General features: G+C 41.1%; 1 protein-coding gene across 18 annotated transcripts in view; it reads right to left on the bottom strand.

Annotated features, from left to right (window-relative positions):
• Window positions 1-21086, bottom strand: part of ABCB4 (ATP binding cassette subfamily B member 4) — a 90754-nt gene extending 69668 nt beyond the window's left edge. For 5 of the 18 annotated variants that reach the window (XR_002335872.1, XM_013989596.2, XM_021063454.1 and 2 more), the window contains exons 1-6: window positions 20428-21086; window positions 17463-17514; window positions 13679-13829; window positions 4549-4606; window positions 2973-3164; window positions 1562-1733 (exon numbers count right to left, since the gene is read on the bottom strand). Coding sequence is in view for 13 of the 18 variants with exons in the window: in XM_013989596.2 (XP_013845050.1) it covers window positions 1562-1733; window positions 2973-3164; window positions 4549-4606; window positions 13679-13829; window positions 17463-17514; window positions 20428-20483 (681 nt within the window). In the remaining 5 variants the exon portion in view is untranslated. Of the gene's footprint in view, window positions 1-1561; window positions 1734-2972; window positions 3165-4548; window positions 4607-13678; window positions 13830-17462; window positions 17515-20427 lie in introns of those variants that run through there. The other 13 variants (XM_005656694.3, XM_021063455.1, XM_021063463.1 and 10 more) reach the window with 12 other exon arrangements.

The raw sequence follows: 21684 nt of genomic DNA, 5'->3' as shown, positions 1-21684 counted from the left end.
GTGTCCTTTACCAAACACTGTGGTCAGGGAGCAAACAACACTCAGTGCCTCAGATTCAATGGCTGCTTCCACTGCCTCCAAAGGCTAGATCTGACATGTAGGTGACATGCTCCGCAAAAGGAGTTGGGAAGAGGAAATCACACATAATTCTCTAGTGTTTCTGGGGACAGTATTGAGTTCTGCAACTACTACTGTTCTTTTCTCTGCTAATTGCAAAATAAGCTAAAATAAAACCTTACTGCTTGGAAAGGATTCACTGCCCATTCTTTTGTTATGTCCCAATTTTTAATTATTATAAAAACCATACTTTCAGACCTATTCCAGGACATTCTCCCGAATAATAAGATGATTAAACAAAATATTGCAGGAGAAACTATAAAGGAAGAATCAAAACAAAAGAGCTGCTGGTAGTTTACTAAATAAATCATCAAGCCCAGAATGAGCAAAAATTGCCAGTAAAATTTCTCAGCTCCAGAGTGGTGTCTGAAATAGAGCCAGTTATGTGGATTTTATTGCAAAGCAAAAATTGGCAAAGTTGGCGTTCCCATTGTGGCTCAGCAGAAACGAACCTGACTAGCATCCATGAGGACGCAGGTTTGATCCCTGGCCTTCCTCATTGGGTTAAGGATCTGGCATTGCCATGAGCTGTGGTGTAGGTGGCAGACAGCTCAGATCCCGTGAGCTGCACAAGCACAAGTACCAGAATCCTGCATATTGAATATCTGGCGTAGCCCAGCAGCTACAGCTCTGATTTGATCCCCAGCCTGGGAACTTCCACATGCCGTGGGTATGCACATAAAAAGATAAGGGACAAAAAAAAAAAAAAAAAAAGGCAAAGTGCCATTTAACTATCATAGATAACAATTAAAAATAAAGAGAACAAATAAAAATGTTATTTAAATGTTTTATATTCAGGCAATAGTTTGGAGAAATTTTATGTTAAAATTGTTTCCTTAAATGAGGACATAACCATATATATAATTTAACTATGCCAGAAGATTTACCTAATAACAGTAATAACTGTGAAAAACCTGTGATTGAGCTAATAACTGTGACATTTTTGAATCACTTTAAAAATAAATGTCCTGAGTCACTTTGCTGTACAGCAGAAATTCACAGAACATTGTAAATAACTGTAATAAAAATTAAAAAAAAAGATGTCCTTCTTAGAGCACCATATTGACAACATGCTTCTGGATGTGGTTTCAAACGACATTTAACACAGATCTGCACAAGCACAAGTACCAGAATCCTGCATATTGAAAATAACTCTGGAGTTGCCGTCGTGGCTCAATGCTAACAAACCTAACTAGGATCCACGAGGATGAGGGTTCGATCCCCGGCCCCGCTCAGTGGGTTAAGGATCCAGTATTGCCGTAAGCTGTAGTGTGGCTTGGATCCCGCGTTGCTGTAACTGTGGCATAGGCTGGCAACTGTAGCTCTGATTCAACCCCTGGGAACTTCCATATGCTGGGGGTGTGGCCCTAAATCCAAAAATTTAAAAAACAAAAACTCTATCCGTATGGGTTGACACAACTGGAAATGCCCACGTTCCACATACCTTTGCCCAAACAGCTGCAGAGAGTCCCAGGATAGGGCTGATGGCCATTATCACAAGAGTGAGCTTCCATCCTCTGATAAACCCCACTATGAATCCTGCAAAAAACGTGGCTACTGCTTGAAAGAACATTCCAACCTTGTCACCAATTCCTTCACTGATTTTGGAGATGTCACTAAAAAAGATCACACCTAAGTGGTTACAGGCAGGAGATCTTCAGTGAAAAAGATGAAGCAGACATCTAACAAGCACAGAGACAGGCAAAACACTTTCAGACTCCTGCAAGCCTCTTTCACAGTCATAGCCTCTCCAATGATATTCTTCCCCACCTAAATATTGTACAAAGGAAGAAATTCAGGATTAGTTCATGCTTCTAAGAAGTTGATACCATTTAAGTCGATAGCATTCAATCAGTTAATCCTATAGAGAAGCATTAGCATGCTGAACATACAACTCAATCTGTTTAAAAGCAGGAGCTCCGAAAGGTGTGGCAACAGTAATGAGGAGCCTGGCTCCTTGGTTCTAACCCTGGTGCTATTCTCAACCCTCTACTCTCAGTACAGCAGCTGGTGTGAACCATTTAAAAATGGAAGTCTGAACATGTTACTGCTCAGATCAAAAGCATCCACAGCTGCCCATTTCTCCCAGGGTGAAAGCTGAGGTCCTCACGGAGGCCAGCCAGGCACTAAATGCCCTAGACTTCCCTCCTCTTCGCCCTCATTTGCACACCACACTCTTGCCAGGACCTCCTGTCAGAAAAAGCTTATCATCTGTCTCCCTCTGCTGGAAGGTAAGCAGCAAGAGGTCGGAGATGTGTCTGGTTCACTGGTATATCACAAACATCTGGAATAGTGTTGGGCACTGAAAAGTCCCTCAACTATCTGTTGAATAAATGAAGGGTCAACAGGTACTAAGATAAGCCTCTTTGTGAATTCATTCAACCACTGATTCACTCACTCAGCCGTTTTGAGACTGTAAAAGCGGTTGGGCCTGTGCTGAGGTTCCCGAGAGATAAACAACTAAAGGATGTGACCTCAGTCTTCATACACTTCCTATATAACTGAGGAAAAAGAGCGAATGGGTAAGGAAAAGGCACTGTGCCACAGGCTCTAAATGCTAGAGATGGCCATCAGATGATCTGTTCCCAACACACACCAAATGCTTAACCTCATAAATTATTTTTTCATTGAAAATTTTCCCTTGACAAATTTTCACACAATTAGCAGTTAATTCCCCCTCCCTTTTATGCTACACTCATGACATGTGGAAGTTCCCAGGTGAGGGACTGAACCTATGCCACAGCAGTGACCCAAGCCACTGCAATGACAATGCCAGGTCCTTAACCCGCTGCACCACAAGGTAACTCCTAGAGATTAATTTCTTCATGAAAGTGTGATGTTAACAATCTACTTACTCTGTGAGCCGTGTATTGAGTTCAGTGGTGTCACTGACATCAAACCAGCCTATTTCCTGCCGTAGAATAGCGTGAAAAAACTCTTGCCTAATTTTCTTAATCTGTCGGCCAGCTGCCAAAGTCCAAAATGAAACTTGTATATAGGCAGCAACAAGAACTCCAGCACCTAATCCTGAATAATAATATGCATATCTGGAAAATAATTAGAAAGTTTCTTTTACATATGGTCTTTATCTCTTTTGGGAGAAATATTCAGAATTGGGAATTAGTAAGTTTACTGATATATCACAAAGACTGTTTGGAACATTATAATAAATATACATTATTTTTTTTCTTTTATATTCGATTATAAGAGGACAATGACAAATATATCCACTTGAATTATTAGCCAAAGGTAAAAGAAACTTTTGTGGTTAACTGCAAAAATATAATGGTGTTAATGAATCATCTTTAAACTGATATGACAATTTGTAGAGACAAATATTAACTTTTTCATAGTTAATATTCTAGGCTTGTATATCAGTTCACCACTATTTACACATTGCAAACATAAGAATAAACAGATTGAGCACGCAAAATGGGTCTTAATGTAAGTTTCCCCTGTATTGTTTACACAAAGAGCAAGAAAACCTCTTCCTAACTGGCAGAATTTGAAAGCTTTTTGTAAAATATAAAATATCATGACTTCAAACCAATTTGGAGTGAAGTGTTAACTAAAGCAGAGGAAAGTTAGTATCTTTAAAAATAATAAGTTCAGTTTCAATACTTTCAAATTTATGTTATATAACTTTACAAACTATTCCAGATAGAAGCCTTTCAGGTCTGCTAGAGTAAACAGATAATACTCATTTAAGTCAGCAACATTAACTGATATGCAAACATACAAACATTATGTGACAGGTTTTGGGGTTTCTTTCTTTCTTCTTCTTTTTTTTTTTTAAGGTCCACACCTGCAGCATATGGAAGTTCCCAGGCTAGGGGTCGAATTGGTGCTGCATCTGCTGGCCACAGCCACAGCCACAGCAATGCCAAATCCAAGACGCATCTGCAAACTACATCACAGCTTGTGGCAATGCTGGATCCTTAACCCACTGATCGAGGTCAGGGGTCGAACCCACATCCTCAGGGATACTGGTCAGGTTCATGACCACTGAACCACAAGGGGAACTCTGGGGTTTCTATTAAGAAGGCTGAAGGAGGGGGAAAATGCAATAAACAACACTACTGAGTCAAAGGACAAAACTGGAGCACGGATGGTAGATTAGATCAGAGTATTGCATCAATGTGAAACTTACTGAATTGATAACTGTACTGTGGTTATAAAGAGAATATCCTGTTCTTAGGAAACATGTTGAAGTATTTATGAGTAAAGGGCCATACTCTGTGCAACATACTTTGAATGGCAGGGAGGGGGTATAAATGATAACAGATTAAAGAGTATAACAAGAGGTAAAGCATATACAGGGACTCTTTGCATGTTCTTCTAACTCTATAAGTTTGAAATTATTTTCAAGTAAAGTGTTTTTTAAAAAACAGACCATAAATAAGTACATATACATATATATTAGCCAATTACCTAGTCATTTCTTCTTCCAGAATTCTGCCCGGATTTAGCATTGACAATGACAAATTCACTAAATAAAAAATGAAACAGAATAAAAATAAGACATTTTTGAAAGGCAATGTCAGGTTTTAAATCTATTTTCTCTTTCCTTTTCACTCAAGTCCCTCTTTTCACTTTACTCGTGTAAAGGGCCCGAGGGTTTCGGTTGTAGGACTCTAGGGTCCAGATGGGGAAGTTAAGCCCTCACAGGTTCTGCCCCCATCCTATCAGCCTTGGGCCTTTAGCAAAGCAGCTTCCTAAGGCAGCAGAGAGGAGCTGATGGAGGGCACATAGGAGGCAGAGAAGGGAAAAAGAAATGGTCCCCACAGAAGACACAGGTTATAGGGGGCCCATGTTTTTCTTAGTGGCTCAAAGCACTGTACAGACACTTGCTTCTACATACGTGTTTTCCCTTAGATGCTCCCTCAAGACATAAGTGATAAAAAGGCAGAATTACTTTCATTGCAAAGGAAGAAAAGCTAGAGACAAGAAAGATAACTGAGTTGCTCCAAGACAAGTCCCTAGATCACTGGCGATCAGTCAGCATCCAGCATTCTCTGCTTTGTTTACCAGTAATCCTGTATTATGGTGTTTTTAAAGCAATATCACTTGGAAGGAAATATATTGCCTTATAATTTGAACTAATTTGATAAAAATGTCAATGATCCTTTCTAGGTTTCCGTGTTTTGATAGTAGCTAGCATTTACTGAGCAATTATTACATGCCAGGCAGTCATTGTTCAGAACACTTTACATGCCTTAATTTCTTTTATTTTTCATAACTCTGTCAGGCAGGACTATTTATAACTCCTCATTTTACTGATAAGGAAATTGAGGCCCAGGGAGAAAAAAGTAACTCACCCAAAGTCATGCAGCTAGCAAGGAGGTTGAAAGTCTTAACACGATACTATGCAGCTCCTGACACTATACTGTACAGACTGATTCCTGTGGTAATGACTCATTGTCGCTTTTTTTTTTTTTTTTTTTTTTTTTCTTTTTCGGCCACCCCGCAGTAGATGGAGTTCCTGGGCCAGGGATCAGATCCAAGTTGCAGTTTCCACCTATGCCACAGCTAGCTGGATACTTTAACCCACTGTCCTGGAGCAGGGATCAAATCTGCATCCTGGTGCTGCAGAGATGTTGCCCATACCAGGGAGCCAGAGTGGGAACTTCTATTCTCACTTTTTTAAAAACACAAAGTGAAAAAATGAAAAGGAAGCGTCCCAGATCCTGCATTCACAAAACAACAGGATAAAATATCACCACAGTATTGCTGAGAAAACATACCAGGGAAGACATTTCGCATTTCCCATGATGCTAGGAGAGAAACTAGGCCACGTTCCTTTATCACTTGTAAATAGCCCTGAGGTCACATTTTCTGGGTGCTGTGTATCATTCTTACCTTCTTTCAAAGGGAGATAAGGTAGAAATTTATTTTAAACATAAACTACTGTGAGGATCAATTACCCAGCATGTGACCCTGATGGAGGCATAATTTTCCCCTGAAGATTGTTCCCCCTACAGATGTTCATAGTGAAGTGTTTCTGCTCATTAACCTAGCTCCTTATATTAGACACTAGATCCTTGAGGAATCAGCCACTATTTTACCTGTATGCATATCCATTCAGTTCTGCAAGCTCCTTTCCTTCCTGAGTTCATAAATATGGGATTTTTTTTTTCTTTGTCTATTTTTGTCCTTTTAGGGCTGCACCCAAAGCATATGGAAGTTCCCAGGCTAGGGGTCTAATCAGAGCTGAAGCTGCTGGCCTACACCACAGCCACAGCAATGCCAGATCTGAGCTGCAACCTACACCACAGCTCACAGAAACGCCAGATCCTTAACCCATTGAGTGAGGCCAGAGATCGAATGAGCAACCTCATGGCTCCTAGTTGGATTCGTTTCTGCTGCACCACGACGGGAACTCCAGTATGGCATTTTTGATATGCCATATTGGAACTTTTTGGCAGACAAGCTATCCTAAAGCTGTGTTGTTTGTAATCATCAATGTTAGAAACCATGGGAAACCTGCAGATATATGTATTTAGGGCTTTTTTTCCCCCCCTGAAGTTAGAAATCAGATGAAATCTAAAATGAGTTTTACTCTCCTCCAATACTCATCTCTCCTCAATGACAATATTATAACTGAGATTGTCCCTCCCTCCTAGGAAATAAGAATCTATAAACATTCCAAATTTGCCTTGCTCTTTTCTGAGTCCTAGACAAGAATGGCAATCTAATTCCGCATTAGTAACTCTAGGAACCCCAAAGGCCCCAGGATACCAAGAACTTCCGCTGCCCAAGGACAAAGATGAGACAAATATGTGTTGTATATGTTCCCAAGAGAGTCATGGGACTACATCTGGAATTCTAGATCTGGAACTCTCACGGAATTAGATCTGGAAAGGGGCTCAACCTGGTCTTCTTAGATGCTAGGTATTATGCTTCTGTCTCATAATCAACCTCCAGGGGGTTAATCTGGTTGAGTAGTTCTTAATGCTGTCTGCCAATGAGAATCACATGGGGAACATGAAAAAATACTGATGTCCAGGCTCTGACCAAGACCAGTTAAATCAAAACCTTTGGTTGAGTCTATATCCAAAAAGTGCCCCTAAGTATTTTTAATGGGTCAGGGTGGAGAACTCCAATTTTGCCTGAATGCCCCCATCACAGAGAACTGGGGATTTCTTGAAGCTGCTTATTCACGTTAGAGAGCTCACATATAATTCATCCATTTACAGATAAGGGAACAGAATCTAAGAGTGGTTATTTCAGAAAACTGGACAGCTGCTTGTAAATCAATGAAACTAGAACACACCCTCACACCATGCACAAAAATAAACTCAAAATGACTTCAAGACTTAAACATAAGACAAGACACCATAAAACTCCTAAAAGAGGGTGTGCCCGTAGTGGCTCAGTGGTTAACGACTCCGACTAGGAATGATGAGGTTGCGGGTTTGATCCCTGGCCTTGCTCAGTGGGTTAAGGATCCGGCGTTGCTGTGAGCTGTGGTGTAGGTTGCAGACACGGCTCGGATCCCATGTTGCTGTGGCTCTGGCAAAGGCCAGCAGCAGCAGCTCTGATTAGACCCCTAGCCTGGGAAGCTCCATATGCCTTGGGTGCGGCCCTAGAAAAGGCAAAAAGATGATAAATAAATAAATAAATAAATCCTAAAAGAGAACAAAGGCAAAACATTCTCTGACATCAACTGTACAAATGTTTTCTTAGGTCAGTATCCCAAGGAAATAGAAATAAAACCAAAAATAAACCAATGGGAACCAATCAATCTTTAAAGCTTTTGCACAGCAAAGGAAACCATTAAAAACAAAAAACAAAAAACAAAACGACAACCTATGGAATGGGAGAAAACAGTTCCAAATGATGCAACTGACAAGGGCTTAATCTCTAAAATATACAAACAACTCATACAACTCAACAGCAAAAATAAAATAAAATAAAATAATTTTAAAAATTGAAAAATGGGCAGAAGACCTAAATAGACATTTCTCCAAAGAAGACATGAGGATGGCCAGCAGGCATATGAAAAAATGCTCAACAACACTAATTATTAGAGAAATGCAAATCAAAACTACAATGAGGTACCACCTCACACTGGTCAGAAGGGCCATCATTAATAAGACTCAAATAACGAATGCTGGAGAAGGTGTGTGAGGAAAAGGGAACCCTCCTCCACTGTTCGTGGGAATGTAAAGTGGTACAACCACTATGGAAAACAGTATGAAGGCTCCTCAGATAAGTATGGAACTACAGTATGATCCAGGAATCCTACTCCTGAGCATCTAGCCAGACAAAACTTTCATTCAAAAAGATACATGTACCCATATGTTCACTGCTGCATTATTCACAATAGCCAAGACATAGAAACAACCTAAATGTCCAACAGCAGATGAAAAGATTAAGAAGATGTACATATACACAATGGAATACCACTCAGCCATAAAAAAGAACAAAATAATCCATTTGCAGCAACATGGATTGAACTAGAAATTCTAAGACTAGGTGAAGTCATAAAGAGAAAGACAGATACCATATAATATGACTTACATGTGAAATCTAAAACATGGCACAGATGAAACTAGAGCAGAACAGAAACAATCTCACAGACATGAAGAGCAGACTTGTGGTTGCCTAGGGGAAGAGGGAGGGAGTGGGATGGACTGGGAGTTCGGGGTTAATAGATGCAAACTATTACATTTAGAATGGATAGACAATGAGGTCCTGCTGCTATATAGTACAGGGAACTACGTCCAATCAGTTGTGATAGAACATAATGGAAGATAATGTGAGAAGAGTGGGTATATATATATATACATATATATATATATATATATATATGACTCAGCCACTTTGCTGTACAGCAGAGATTTGACAGAACATTGTAAATCAACTATAATTTTTTTTTAAAAAAAGAGTGGTTGTTTCATTTCCAAGTTCTTACAGCTAGTTTTCCCCAATATTTATGTTCCAGACACTTGACATATATCATCTCATCTAATTCTATCAGTAAGCCTATGATTACCTTTCAAAGGTGAGAACAGTAAGGATTACAGAGTTTAATTTGCCCAAAGTCTTAAGCTCGTGAGTGAAGGGCCCAAATTATAAATGTATACCTTAAGCATTACATGGGAAACATTATATAAGGAGTCCTGACTGCCACTTTGAGTCTCAGAGTAAATCAATGTCTGCCTTCCTTGATTCTGCCCAGGACTTCTTTCATTATATTGACAACCCAAATGTCCATCGACAGATGATTGGATTCGGAAGATGTGGTATATATACACAATGGAATACTACTCAGCCATAAAAAAGAATGACATAATGCCATTTGCAGCAACATGGATGGAACTAGAGAATCTCATACTGAGTGAAATGAGCCAGAAAGACAAAGACAAATACCATATGACATCACTTATATCTGGAATCTAATATCCAGCACAAATGAACATCTCCTCAGAAAAGAAAATCATGGACTTGGAGAAGAGACTTGTGGCTGCCTGATGGGAGGGGGAGGGAGTGGGAGGGATTGGGAGCTTGGACTTATCAGACACAACTTAGAATAGATATACAAGGAGATCCTGCTAAATAGCATTGAGAACTATGTCTAGATACTCATGTTGCAACAGAACAAAGGGTGGGGGGAAAATGTAACTGTAATGTATACATGTAAGGATAACCTGACCCCCTTGCTGTACAGTGGGAAAATAAAAAAATTTTAAAAAATAAAAAATAAAAACTGTTGATCGAGCAAATAAAAAAAAAAAGAAAAACTCAGCATAAAGACAAAGTTGGTGTTTGTATAGGCAGCTTTGGGAGAATGAGTCATTAATGAAGGCAACTGGGGCTCAAAATTGCCTTTTCCTCTTATCTACAAAAGGGAAGCAAAGACATGCAAGTTGTATCAATTTCTCCAAAGAATCTCCTGCATTATTACAGTCCCAAAGACTTGGCATAAAATATCAAGTTCCTAACACCCCACAGAAAAAATTGTTTCCTATGACTCTGTTCTCAAGGTTTGGGAGGCAGAATGTTTTATGCATAGTTTCTGCACAATTGAGTCATTGTGAGGGAGCAACCTTGTCATGGAGGCTTTATTCTCTTGACAAGGATGGGCTCTGTTCACAATAAGTCATTGTCGGACCCTCTTGTAATTTAAACCTTTTTTCCTTCTAACATTCCCTTCTCTTTTGGCTTCCGTTTAGTCTAGCTGTCCAGGACTCAACCATTTGAAAGAATAGACTCTAAACAAACATCATCTCTATGAGATGAGCTAGAAAGCTCAGCTAAGCATAGCTAAGTATACTCTTTTCTCAACCCCCAAGATTTTTGCTAAACTCAAAAAATTTAAATGTATCAGTGAGCTCTCTGGATTTAGAGTGTAACATATAACAGTTTCTTTTCTTTTCCTTTTTTGCTTTTTACGGCTGCACCCATGGCATGTGGAGGTTTGCAGGCTATAGGTTGAGTCGGAGCTGTAGCTGCCAGCTTATGCCACAGCCACAGCAACATGGGATCCAAGCCACGTCTGTAACTTATACTGCAGCTCACATCAATGATGGGTCCTTAACTCACTGAGAGAGGCCAGGTATCAAACTCATATCCTCATGGATACTAGTTGGATTCATTAGCACTGAGCCACAACAGAAACTCTGAGACACAACAGTTTCATTTTCCCCAAAGAGGAATGAGAATATTATTTTTACAAATTTATCAAAGAGGGGACATTGGAATTAATAACGTTTAAGGGACTTCTCATTTCAAATCCTCCAGGACAGCAATATGCCTAATGACAAACATGACTGTAGAAGACCAAGAATCATTTAACGTGGAGGCCACTGAGACTAATGTTGATAACTCTGTTGAGTTTATCACTCCAACAACCATAGGTCTGTAAGTAACTTGCACACACCATTCCCCAGAGAGACCTTGAATTTGGCCCTGGGTACAGTACAGGGCACCTGAATGCCATTCCAACTTCAAAGTAATTTAGTTGCATAATTAGAAACCGAATAAAAACAAGCAAGCTACTCCAAACAAGAAAGTTGTGGAATTACTTCAAAGTTAGCAAAAACAAAAAAGCACTAATGAAACTGCACCAAATGCTAATTCCTGGTGATAAGTACATTGCATCAAATTTTAAAAAATTAACTGTGATAAAATACATATAACCATCCTAACCTTTTTAAGTGTACAGTTAAATAGTGTTAAATATATGCACATTACTGTACAACCAATCTCCAAAACTTTTTCATCTTCCCCAACTGAAACTATGTCCATTAAACAACAATTCTCTATTTCTTTCTGCACCTACCCCTGGCTACCACCATTCTACTTTTTGTTTCTATGAATTTGACCACTCTAAACACCTTATAGAAGTGGAACAATACATTATTTGTCTTTTTGTAACTGTTTTATTTCACTTAGAATCATGTCCTCAAGGTTTATTCATTTTGTAGCATATGTCAGAAATATGTCAGAATTTCCTTCCCTTCCTTCCTTTTTTTTTTTTTTTTTTTTTTTTGGCTTTTTTGGCTTTTTTGGCTTTTTTGGCTTTGGAAGGCTGCATGCCACATGGAGTTCCCCAGGCTAGGGGTCTAATCAGAGCTATACCCGCTGGCTCACGCCAGAGCCACAGCAATGCGGGATCCGAGCCACGTCTGTGATCTACACCCCAGCTCACGGCAACACTGGATCCTTAACCCACTGAGCAAGGCCAGGGATCGAACCCTCAACCTCATGGTTACTAGTTCGGTTCGTTAACCATTGAGCCACGATGGGAACTCCCAGAATTTCCTTCCTTTTTAAGGCTGAATAATACTCCATTGTATGTATATAATATATTTTGTTTATCCATTCATCCATTAATCAGATTCTTCAAAAATCCTGAGTTGAAACCAATTTTTATTGATGTTTTTGAATACAGACATCATCCTGCTATGTGTGTGTCTGTGTGTGTGTCTCCATGTGTGTGTGTACCTTGTATATCTATAGATCTTATGAGCAGTAAAAGGAAAATAAATAGGAAATACCTTATTTCCTTAATGACTTTTTAAGCTATTCTATAATGCTTCAACTGCACCTTTATGGTCTTTGTGTTAAAGTTTTGGCCACTGGTAAAACACATGTAATCCATTAAAATTTTTCCCAAACATATTTTTTAAAAGATAAAGCACAGTTGTTTATATTGGCAGTATAATGTATATAGTCATGAGCAAGGACTGGGTGGCAGAAAGACTGGGGTTTGAATTCTGCCCCAACACTCACCAGCTGTATAACTTTGGACAAGTTATTTATCCTCTCCAAGCCTCAGTGTCTTCATGTGTCACAGAGAATAGTATTACCTACTGTGTAGGATTGTTGTTGTGAGGCTTAAGTGAAATAAGACTTAGCCCATAACACACACAATGAAAGATTGCTATTATTGTCCTTATTTTTTTATTATAAAGAGGTTCTTCTCAGAGACAACAGTACTAGAGAATAAACTGTTTTTGTAGGAGCTTGCATTAAATATTCAAAGGATGCCTTTACTAGAGTTCTTAAAGGCATTCATATTATCAATATTTATATAAAGCAATCCTATTGTATAAACTAAGCAATGCTGTTCTCCTTTGTAATCACAATTAAATCCTACAATGCTAAGCAAATACGTAGTTCTCCATCTTGAACACTGAAAACTCTTACTGAGTGTTATCTAAATGACAGTGTCCACTTTTTCTCAGTATCTTTATTACAAAAGCTGCCTTTCCTTTAACAACTTTTTCTATTTCCCCATCTGTGTACCCATAAAGCTTCACTTGGTCTTCCAGCCTAGTGCTCATGGGTCTCTTGGGAGGAACTGAGCCATCATGCTGGGTAGAAAGCACGGAAGCACGGATATCTTTGTTCCCATGTTAAATGTGGCTGGTATGAAAATAACTTTGTCCATTGGAACCTCATTCCAATGTCGCTGACATATGGCCCCTTGCATAAATGACATAAATTTATGGGAGTCCTTTGGCCGTTGCATAATTATAGTACTTTGGGTGAGTTTCAAAGTGCATTCTTCTCTTATTGATTCCATTCACTCTTTAGTAAAAGTGTTTTATCAATTTCCAGTCAACAATGTTGATCCAAATATTAGAGACAGAGAGTAGGTAGAATTTTAGCAAAGAGGGTAGGGAAGAGAAAAAAAGGAAACCATAAACAGACCTATAAGTTGAGCACAGCTAAGAAGCACTGCCATGCTAATGTATTTTGCTGCTCATCAATAATCACAGATGTGATGGACACTGTGTAGACATACTCTGCCATGGCTCCACCACTCTCAAGTAGACTGACTGTCTTAGTTTATTTCAATGTAAAGCTTCCTGGATATTTCCTTATTCTATATTTAAAGTTGAATAGCATACGCTTACTTGTTGAGATTTAAATGAGTATTTGAGGAATTTTCTGAGAATTTAACGAGAATTTTACAACCCCTTCTATAATATCTGGAGTCACTCAAATGTCCAAACAATTAAGCAAGTAGATAATGAATACAAAAATCAATTTCTAATTTTTCACCCAAAGAAGTACCATATATATATTTAGGTAGAGAAATGCTTACCTGGAAAGGAGAAGTTTCCTCCAATATTAATAAATCTGTCAGTCATTTCTCCAAATACTATCATCATGAGGGGGAGGCCTGCTCCATGAGCTATGGCCATGATAGTGCCCAAGGACATAAATAATTTATCCTGCCAATCAGAGTATCGAAACTAAAAAAAAAAAAAAAAAGAAAAGAAAAGAAAGAGAAGAATACTTAGCTTGTGTAAGAGAATTTCTTTTCTTTTGCAATGATATGTTCTTTGGATTTTTATTTAATTAAGATCAGTATTTCTGTAATGGTTGCAAATAAATGTATTAGGGAAGAAAGAATTTCAATCTACATCACTGACAGATTGCAGTTCCCGTCATGGCTCAGTAGAAAAGAACCTGACTAGCATCCATGAGGACACAGGTTCGATCCCTTGTCTCACTCAGTGGGTTAAGGATCTGGCCTTGCCGTGAGCTGTAGTGTAGGTCACAGACGCGGCTAGGATCCTGTGTTGCTGTGGCTGTGGCATAGGCCACAGCTATAGCTCCAATTAGACCCCTAGCTTGAGAACCTCCATATGCTGTGGGTGCTGCCCTAAAAAGACAAAAAAATAAAATAAAATAAATCACTGACAGATTAATTTCATGATTCTCTTTATTTTGTATTCAGTGAGGAAACTAACTCCATTTCATTAGTATCTTATTTGGTTAAATGACTTGATATAATCAGATAGCATGAAGGTTTGGTTCCATTAAGAAATACTGTGGGGAGTTCCCACTGTGGCTCAGCGGTTATGAACCCAACTAGTATCCATGATGATGCAGGTTGGTTCCCTAGCTTCACTGAGTGAATTAAGGACCTGGCGTTGCTGTGAGTTGCGATATAGGTCGAAGACTCAGCTCTGATCCACTTGCGTTGCTGTGGCTGTGGCCGGCATCTGCAGCTCTGATTCAACCCCTAGCCTGGGAACTTCCATAGGCCACATGTGCAGCCCTAAAAAAAAAAAAGAAAGAAAGAAATACTGTCTGATCTTCCGGAGCTCCTTGAGGGAGTAAATTAAGAACAGCTAGGGGTAGATGTCATTTACATACACACACCAATAAAGCCCTTTAAAAAGACATTCCAAATATTTCAGAGAGAGAATTATAAATGAGTTTATAAACTCAGATTCTCTAAGTTTTGAGGATGAGTTTCCTTCAAGAGGCTTAAGTTAGCTTTTAGAAGGCAGCTCGATAGTGAAGGGCCACAAACATTAAGGATTGCCTGACTGTGTGCTTTAGGGAAGTCTTGCTCATGGAGATGATTCTCTTTGCTGAATCTTGAAGGATAAGGGAGAATTAGCTGAATGAGAATTGGGGAGAGCAGAGGAAGTAGGGTGTATTCAGACTTAGAACAGCAGGGTGACTAGATACTGCATGGAGGGCTCAGGTGACTTCACACAGTGGAATACCTGAGTGCACAGTACAAAGCATGGGAGATGATGCTAGAGAGAGGCCTGAAAGGCCTGGTGGGCCACTCCAACAACTACCTTGGACTTAGTCCTATCTACAGAGGGGAGGGGTGATACTAGTTATTCCAGTGATGTGAACAATACCCAAGAACTAATCAGCTGATCAGTGTTATAATAGTAAAAAAAAAAAAAAAAAGCAAAACTTTGTCCCTAGTCAATTTTCAGTTCTCTCCAATTTCTCACTTTTCCTCCCCATTTCTGATTGACCAAACTCTGGGGCTCTCTCATTGTTCTTTCCTCCTCTGCCTTCCAGACTACCTCTTAGTTTTCCATTTCTGTACCTTCCCCTCTCTCCATTGCATCTTTCCCCTCTTTTTAACCTTTCCCTCTGCCTATTTCCCCCACCCCCTTTGAGGGATAAGGATCAGTCATCAAGAGAATGGTTGATGAGTCAGGCTTGGCAGAGTGGTGTCCTTGAGAGTTGAGGCAGGGTCAGATGGGGTCAATCTACACTGGCAGTTGAAAACACAAGGTGGAAAGTAGTGTGTGTGTAGTGTGTGTGTGTGTGTGTGTGTGTGTGTGTGGTGCGTGTGTGCGTGCACGCAAGCTGTTCCCAAAGAGTTCCAGGAGTTCAGTCAGGGGAGGCCAAATTGCATCATTAAACACATGTGGCAGGCAAGAGAGCTGAAAGAGTCAAAGGGTCAGAAGCCAGGTAGAGCTTGGACTGGAACCAAGGGAGCAGGTAAAATCAAGAGCAAATGGAAGAAAAAAAAATTGGAGTTCCTATCATGGCTCAGCAGAAATGAATCTGACTAGTATCCAAGAGGATGTAGGTTCCATCACTGGCCTCGCACAGTGGGTTAAGGATTCGGTGTTGTTGTGAGGTGTGGTGTAGGTTGCAGATACAGCTTGGATCCTTCATTGCTGAGGCTGTGGCGTAGGCCGGCAGCAATAGCTCCAATTCGACCGCTAGCCTGGGAACCTCCATATGCAGTGGGTGCGGCCCTAAAAAGGAAAAAGCAAAAAAAAAAAAAAAAAAAAAAAAAAAAAAAAAAAAAAAAAAAAATTTAAAAGTAAAATAAAATACAGTTTTATCCTGAACTTCTGTCAGAATAACAGCAAAAATTCTGTTTAAAAGACTACCTTTAAATTTCAGGTTAAACTTCTAGATTCAAATGAAGTTTTTCCTATGTATCTACTCTGTGACATTTTGTTTTCTATAGGAGGCAGATTTAAAACCTGTGTATTAAGATCAGATTTCGTTGCACAATTTATTCTCTAAAGCACTAAACTGAAAAAATATTACTCTTACAGAGACTTTTAAGCAAAAGCATCACAAGTATTAAGGAGAAGAGATGAACAGGGGCTCTGTGGTGACATGAGACATGTGCAGTGATGCCCCAGAGTGTGGATGTTTTGGTGTCCTCTCATCTGCATAATTAATAAGTTAGAGATTTCAGCTGACATGTCACTTAAGACCAACCTTTTTGTTATCAAATAATACCTGTTATAGTTTGAAACACATCATATTCACCAAAAGTGGGCACTTTCTTGGGTCACTTCTCTCAGACACATTACGGATGAAAAACAGATTTGACTTCTTTCAAAAATATGTTAGGTTGCCTTGGACCAGCAGAAAATCACTGAGAATTGTCCTAAATACACCTGAATGCTTAATAGGAACTCCACATTTAGTCAATTTTCCTGGAAACCAAATGTGAGCATAGATTTCTTAATCATTTAAAAACTGCTGGGCTGGTTGTGGCTCAGTGGGTTAAGAACTAGACATAGTGCCTGTGAGGATGCAGGGTTGATCCCTGGCTTCGCTCAATGGGCTAAAGATCTGGCATTACCACAAGCTGCAGCACAGGTTGCAATGTGGCTTGGATCCAGTGTTGACGTGGCTACGGCTACAGCTCCAATTCAATCTCTAGCCCAGGAACTTCCATATTCTGCAGGTGTGGCCATAAAAAGAAAAAAAAATTCTGTAGTTAACAATCACTTTCTTTATATGCAAGCTTATTTAAAGCTACATTGGGGGGGGGTTGTGCGAAACAAAGGCAGAGATGCATTTTGCTGAAATTGGTTGATTTATATGGCGCTATGAACACAAGTCCTATTTTAAATTTCCCTGCACACCAGTTAGCACTGCTCTCATGGCCAGACTATCCCTACTTCTTTTACCATTCATCTTGAGAATGTGAGCCATTAACTACAATGAAGTACCCGAAGACAGCATGGGTGTAGCAGGGAAAATTTATCACTGCCTATAGACAATCTTAAAGTATTGCTATAACTACAGATCCAAGACTTTAAACTTAAATGAAGACATAAATTATTCATATTTAATACTGCGCAGCTTACCAATGCTAATGGTCCAATCAAATTTACTTTCTTCATTGCTTTATCTTGGTTGCTGTAAAAAAATATAATTAATTGAATTTAAAACTCTTACAAAATATTTCAGTCAATTGAATGTAAAGCTGAGTAGTTATCATCTTCAACTACTATATTTTGAAATATGAAACAGTGATGTCCACAAACTGTCATAATTATCCAGTTTAACAAACATTACCAGGCAATCACTAAGTACAAAGGTAACTGTCCAAGGTACTATTAAGGATCTCTGGATAACTGGGAAATGATCACTTGCCATGAGGAGCTCACAGAGGAAAGAATATGTTAATAATGTCTGCCAGATCAATTAATTCTTCTTTGGCTAAAGAAATACACATTGATCTAAAATTAGTAAAGGCTACCCTTCTGAAAGATTACAGGGAGTGGTGTCAGGAAATCCTGTAGGCTCTGCATTCCAAATACATCTAGCTTTCAACCATTGCTTACTACTTTAATGGCTATCCCCAAAGCCCAGGAGAACTCCTGCCTAGTCTCCCCCCCTTCCACTTATGGCCACTTTAGTCTATCCTCAACACAGCAGCCAGAGTAATCATCTAAAGACTCAAGTCATATCATGCTACTCCTCGGCTCAAAGACCTACAATGGCTCCCACTTTTCTCATAGTAAAAGCCAAAATGTGTACATTGGCCTCTAGGGCCCTCCATAATTGCTAACCTCTCTTGTCTACATTGCCCCTGCCCACCCCTGCTTGCTCTGCTCTGGCCACCTGGTCTCCTCTGCTGCTATTCTGTGAACACTCCCTGGCAGGGTCTTTCTTACCTCTGCCGTGAATGGTCCCCCTCAGACGCCACACAGCTCTCCTCATTTCTTTCAACTTCTTGCTCAAATACTGCCTTCTCAATAAGACCTATATTAACCACCCTACTTAAAATTGCAAACGACTTCCTTTTTACACTCCTGATTTCTTTAGCCTTGACTGTTTTTCCATGGCATTCATTGCCTTCTAACACTTATTCAGCATATGTATTATTTATATTTATCTTCCATACAATAAATGAAAAGTCTACAAGGGCAGAGCAGACTATTCTTTTCACCTAAAATGCATTTATTTAGCTTAAATGTCCAGGTAAGTGATAGAGTTTTACTCATAGGACTTGATCCCAAATGATCTAGAAAATTTGCTGAAAGCAAGGGACAGACACCTGCAGTAAAATATGTTCAAAAGAATGTGCCAGAGGCAGCAACAGCATGATTGGAACAAGCATTAACTAACTCCCAATTTGCCGTAGATAACTAAAGAGAGCTGCACGTCCTTTAATGTATAAGCTTTGGTCTGCTTTTTATAACACTTTGTCTCCTTACATTTAAATTCATAATCTCACAGTCTTAGCTTACTATTAGCTTTTTCTATTTCTCTTTCAAGAAATCCTCTTCTATCTTCTTTCCACCACGAGGCTATGAGTACCACTTCTGAGAACCATTTTGTTGTTGTTGTTGCTGCTGCTGCTTTTTAGGACCACATCCACTGCACATGGAAATTCCCAGGCTAGGGGTTGAATCATAGCTACAGCTGCCAGCCTACACCACAGCCATAGCAACTCAGGATCCAAGCTGAGTCTGTGACCTACATCACAGTTCATGGCAACACCAGATCCTTAACCCACTGAGCGAGGCCAGGGATCAAACTAGCATCCTCATGGATCCTGGTCAGGTTCGTTAACTGCTGAGCTACGAAGGGAACTCCCACTTCTGAGAAGTTCTATGGGTTCTGTTATGCCACTGCATCTTTTGCAAGGATAACTCCCTTTGTACACCCATCAAATGTTCAACCAGAGCAATACATAAATAGCCTGCTTCATGAAAATGCCATCTATTTATAGATTCACAGTCAATCCCAGCCTAAACAGCCAGTGGATGAAAACATTTTTTCCAGTAAAAACAATACCATCCATGGGTTTTCCAAATTTACATGGCACACTCAATTTTCTATGAATGAATACCATGGCACGTGCATGGAATATAGTGAGATCACTGTATGAATAAGTTAAACAGATTAAAATAATGCTTCAGTTTAACCATCAGATAGACATGTTTTCCACTGGCTAATCAGGCCCCTTGTAGCCTGAGGATGTACTACAGAACCTGATAAATTTGTCCCTCTGGGCGACTACTGGATGACATGGGTCAATGAGTTCTGAGTGGCCTGGCATGAACTCAGAGACCACAACAACTTCATAAACTGAGTCTGAAGGCGAAAATGATTCACTCTTCCCACAGTGAAAGAGGTACAAAGACAACGTGCCACTGACTGGTCCCTTGTGGCCCTTGAAGTGCAGGTTACAAGAGCCCTGGGGAATCAAAGAAAGACACATATCAAGAAATGCAAAGGTTTCCCTCTTATATTTGAACAGAAACTGCTTTAGAAGTTCAGGTTATGGAAGAATGAGGCTGCTCAAGGTACCTCTCTCCACCTCACCCCTCACAACCCAGGGAGGAGAAACAGTGAACCAAGATCTGGGAGGAGAGGTTTGGGTGTGGGTAAGAGAAAGAGGAAGAAGAGTAATGAGGGAAGGAAGGAATTTTTTTGCTTTACTCCTTTTTTTTTTTTTTTTAAGCATAACCATCAACAGCAGATGTGTAACGCTCTTGAAGTACGAAAGATCAGACGATGTTTATGAATTTGGAAAAGTTGTGATTTTCATAATGCAAAGCCTGTTATACCACGGAGATACTCATTGAATTACCCCGCACAAAGAGAAGCCGGCACTTTTAAACTCAGCCTCTTCTTCCTGAGCCTGTTGCAAAACGGACCTCAGTGACATTCTTTGGGTAAGGTCTCAACCTCAAGATTCTAAAGAAACTTCAAACAAAAGCCAAAGGCATCAAAAGATCGTCTCAACTTCTTTTCTCGGCCAAATTTGGCCCTGCGAATTCGCGTGTAACTAAAAAGCAGTGGCTGCTGGTGATGTACCTGTTGTTGCCCAGTTCAAAGTCAGTCTCCGCTCCCTCGGGTCTCCGGGAATCCATCTCAGCCTGGGGAGAAACCACAGCCTCAGGTTCAAGTGCACCGGCCCCGGATCGGGGAGATCGACCAGATTCTTCACAGCCCTTGCCCGGTGGGTGGAAGCCGGCGCGTCGGTGGCGGGGTCCCAGGACGCCAAGTGGAGTCGCGCTGTCCCCGCCCGAGCCCGCAGTCCCCAGGGTCGCCCGCTCCCAGTCTGAGGACACCCGGTTTCCCTCACCTGGGACCTCGAGCGTCTCTGGCTGATCCGATGGGAGCGCCGGGGCTACGGCCACCGGGCCTGGACTTTGCTCGCTGTGGCCTCGCCCCCGCCCCCCGCGGGTCCGGCCCCAGCAACGCCTCCCGCTGCCGCCCCGGGCGAGGGACCCGGGCCTCGGGAGCCATTCCCGCCGCCCGCCCGGCTCGCTCCCCAGGCCTGGCGTAGAGAAGGGCCCAGCGCGCCGCCCTCGCCGCCGAGGGTCCCCCGCCGTCCGCCGCCCACCCGTAAGAGTCGCCAGTCCCAGGCCTCGGCGCCAGCTGCGGCGGATAAACCCGCGACCAGCCCCGTGAGACTCCGGGTGTTCATCTGAGACCCTCAAAGTGACTGTCGCACTCCCTCGGCGCCCAGTTTTCTTTTGTTAAACCCATGTGGGGCACAGTTTCTGGACTCCCACCAACCATGGGGCTGCCGAGGACCAAGAAAGGGCACTTGTCTGGCCTCCCGAGTCTGCATCCCCAGGTGTGGTCCCCGGGGAACAGAACCGCCAGAGCCAGGCAAGGCCACTGGGAAACATCCCATAAAGCTCCCCGAAGAGGAAGAACGCTCTTAACACTTAAAACGCAGACATTTAGGACTGAAAGGCTCTTGGAGATCCAATTCACAACCCGCTCTTTTTTGGGCTCCGCCCGCGCCTTGCGGAAGTTCTTGGGTCAGGGATCCAACCCCCGCCACAGAAGAAACCCGCGCCACAGCACTGACAGTGACACAAAGCCAGGTCTTTAACCCGCTGAGCCACCAAGGAACTCTATGAACCCCCACCCCCTTTTTTTACAATAAGGAACTGAGGCCTGCAGGGGTTAAGTCTGACCTGAAGCTGCATCCTCGAGACCAGGAATCCAGTCCCGAGTCCTCCCCTGGCTTCACCTCTGATCTTGGACTTCTCCATGTGTTAAATCGTCTCTACACCTAGCGCCCACTTAAGTCCCCCGTGTGGTTTGCTTGTCCCT

The sequence above is a fragment of the Sus scrofa genome, chromosome 9 (genome assembly GCF_000003025.6).
Source record: "Sus scrofa isolate TJ Tabasco breed Duroc chromosome 9, Sscrofa11.1, whole genome shotgun sequence".
Taxonomy (NCBI): domain Eukaryota; kingdom Metazoa; phylum Chordata; class Mammalia; order Artiodactyla; family Suidae; genus Sus; species Sus scrofa.
The sequence above is the reverse complement of the archived record's forward strand: the minus strand, read 5'-3'. Positions and strand labels throughout refer to the sequence as shown.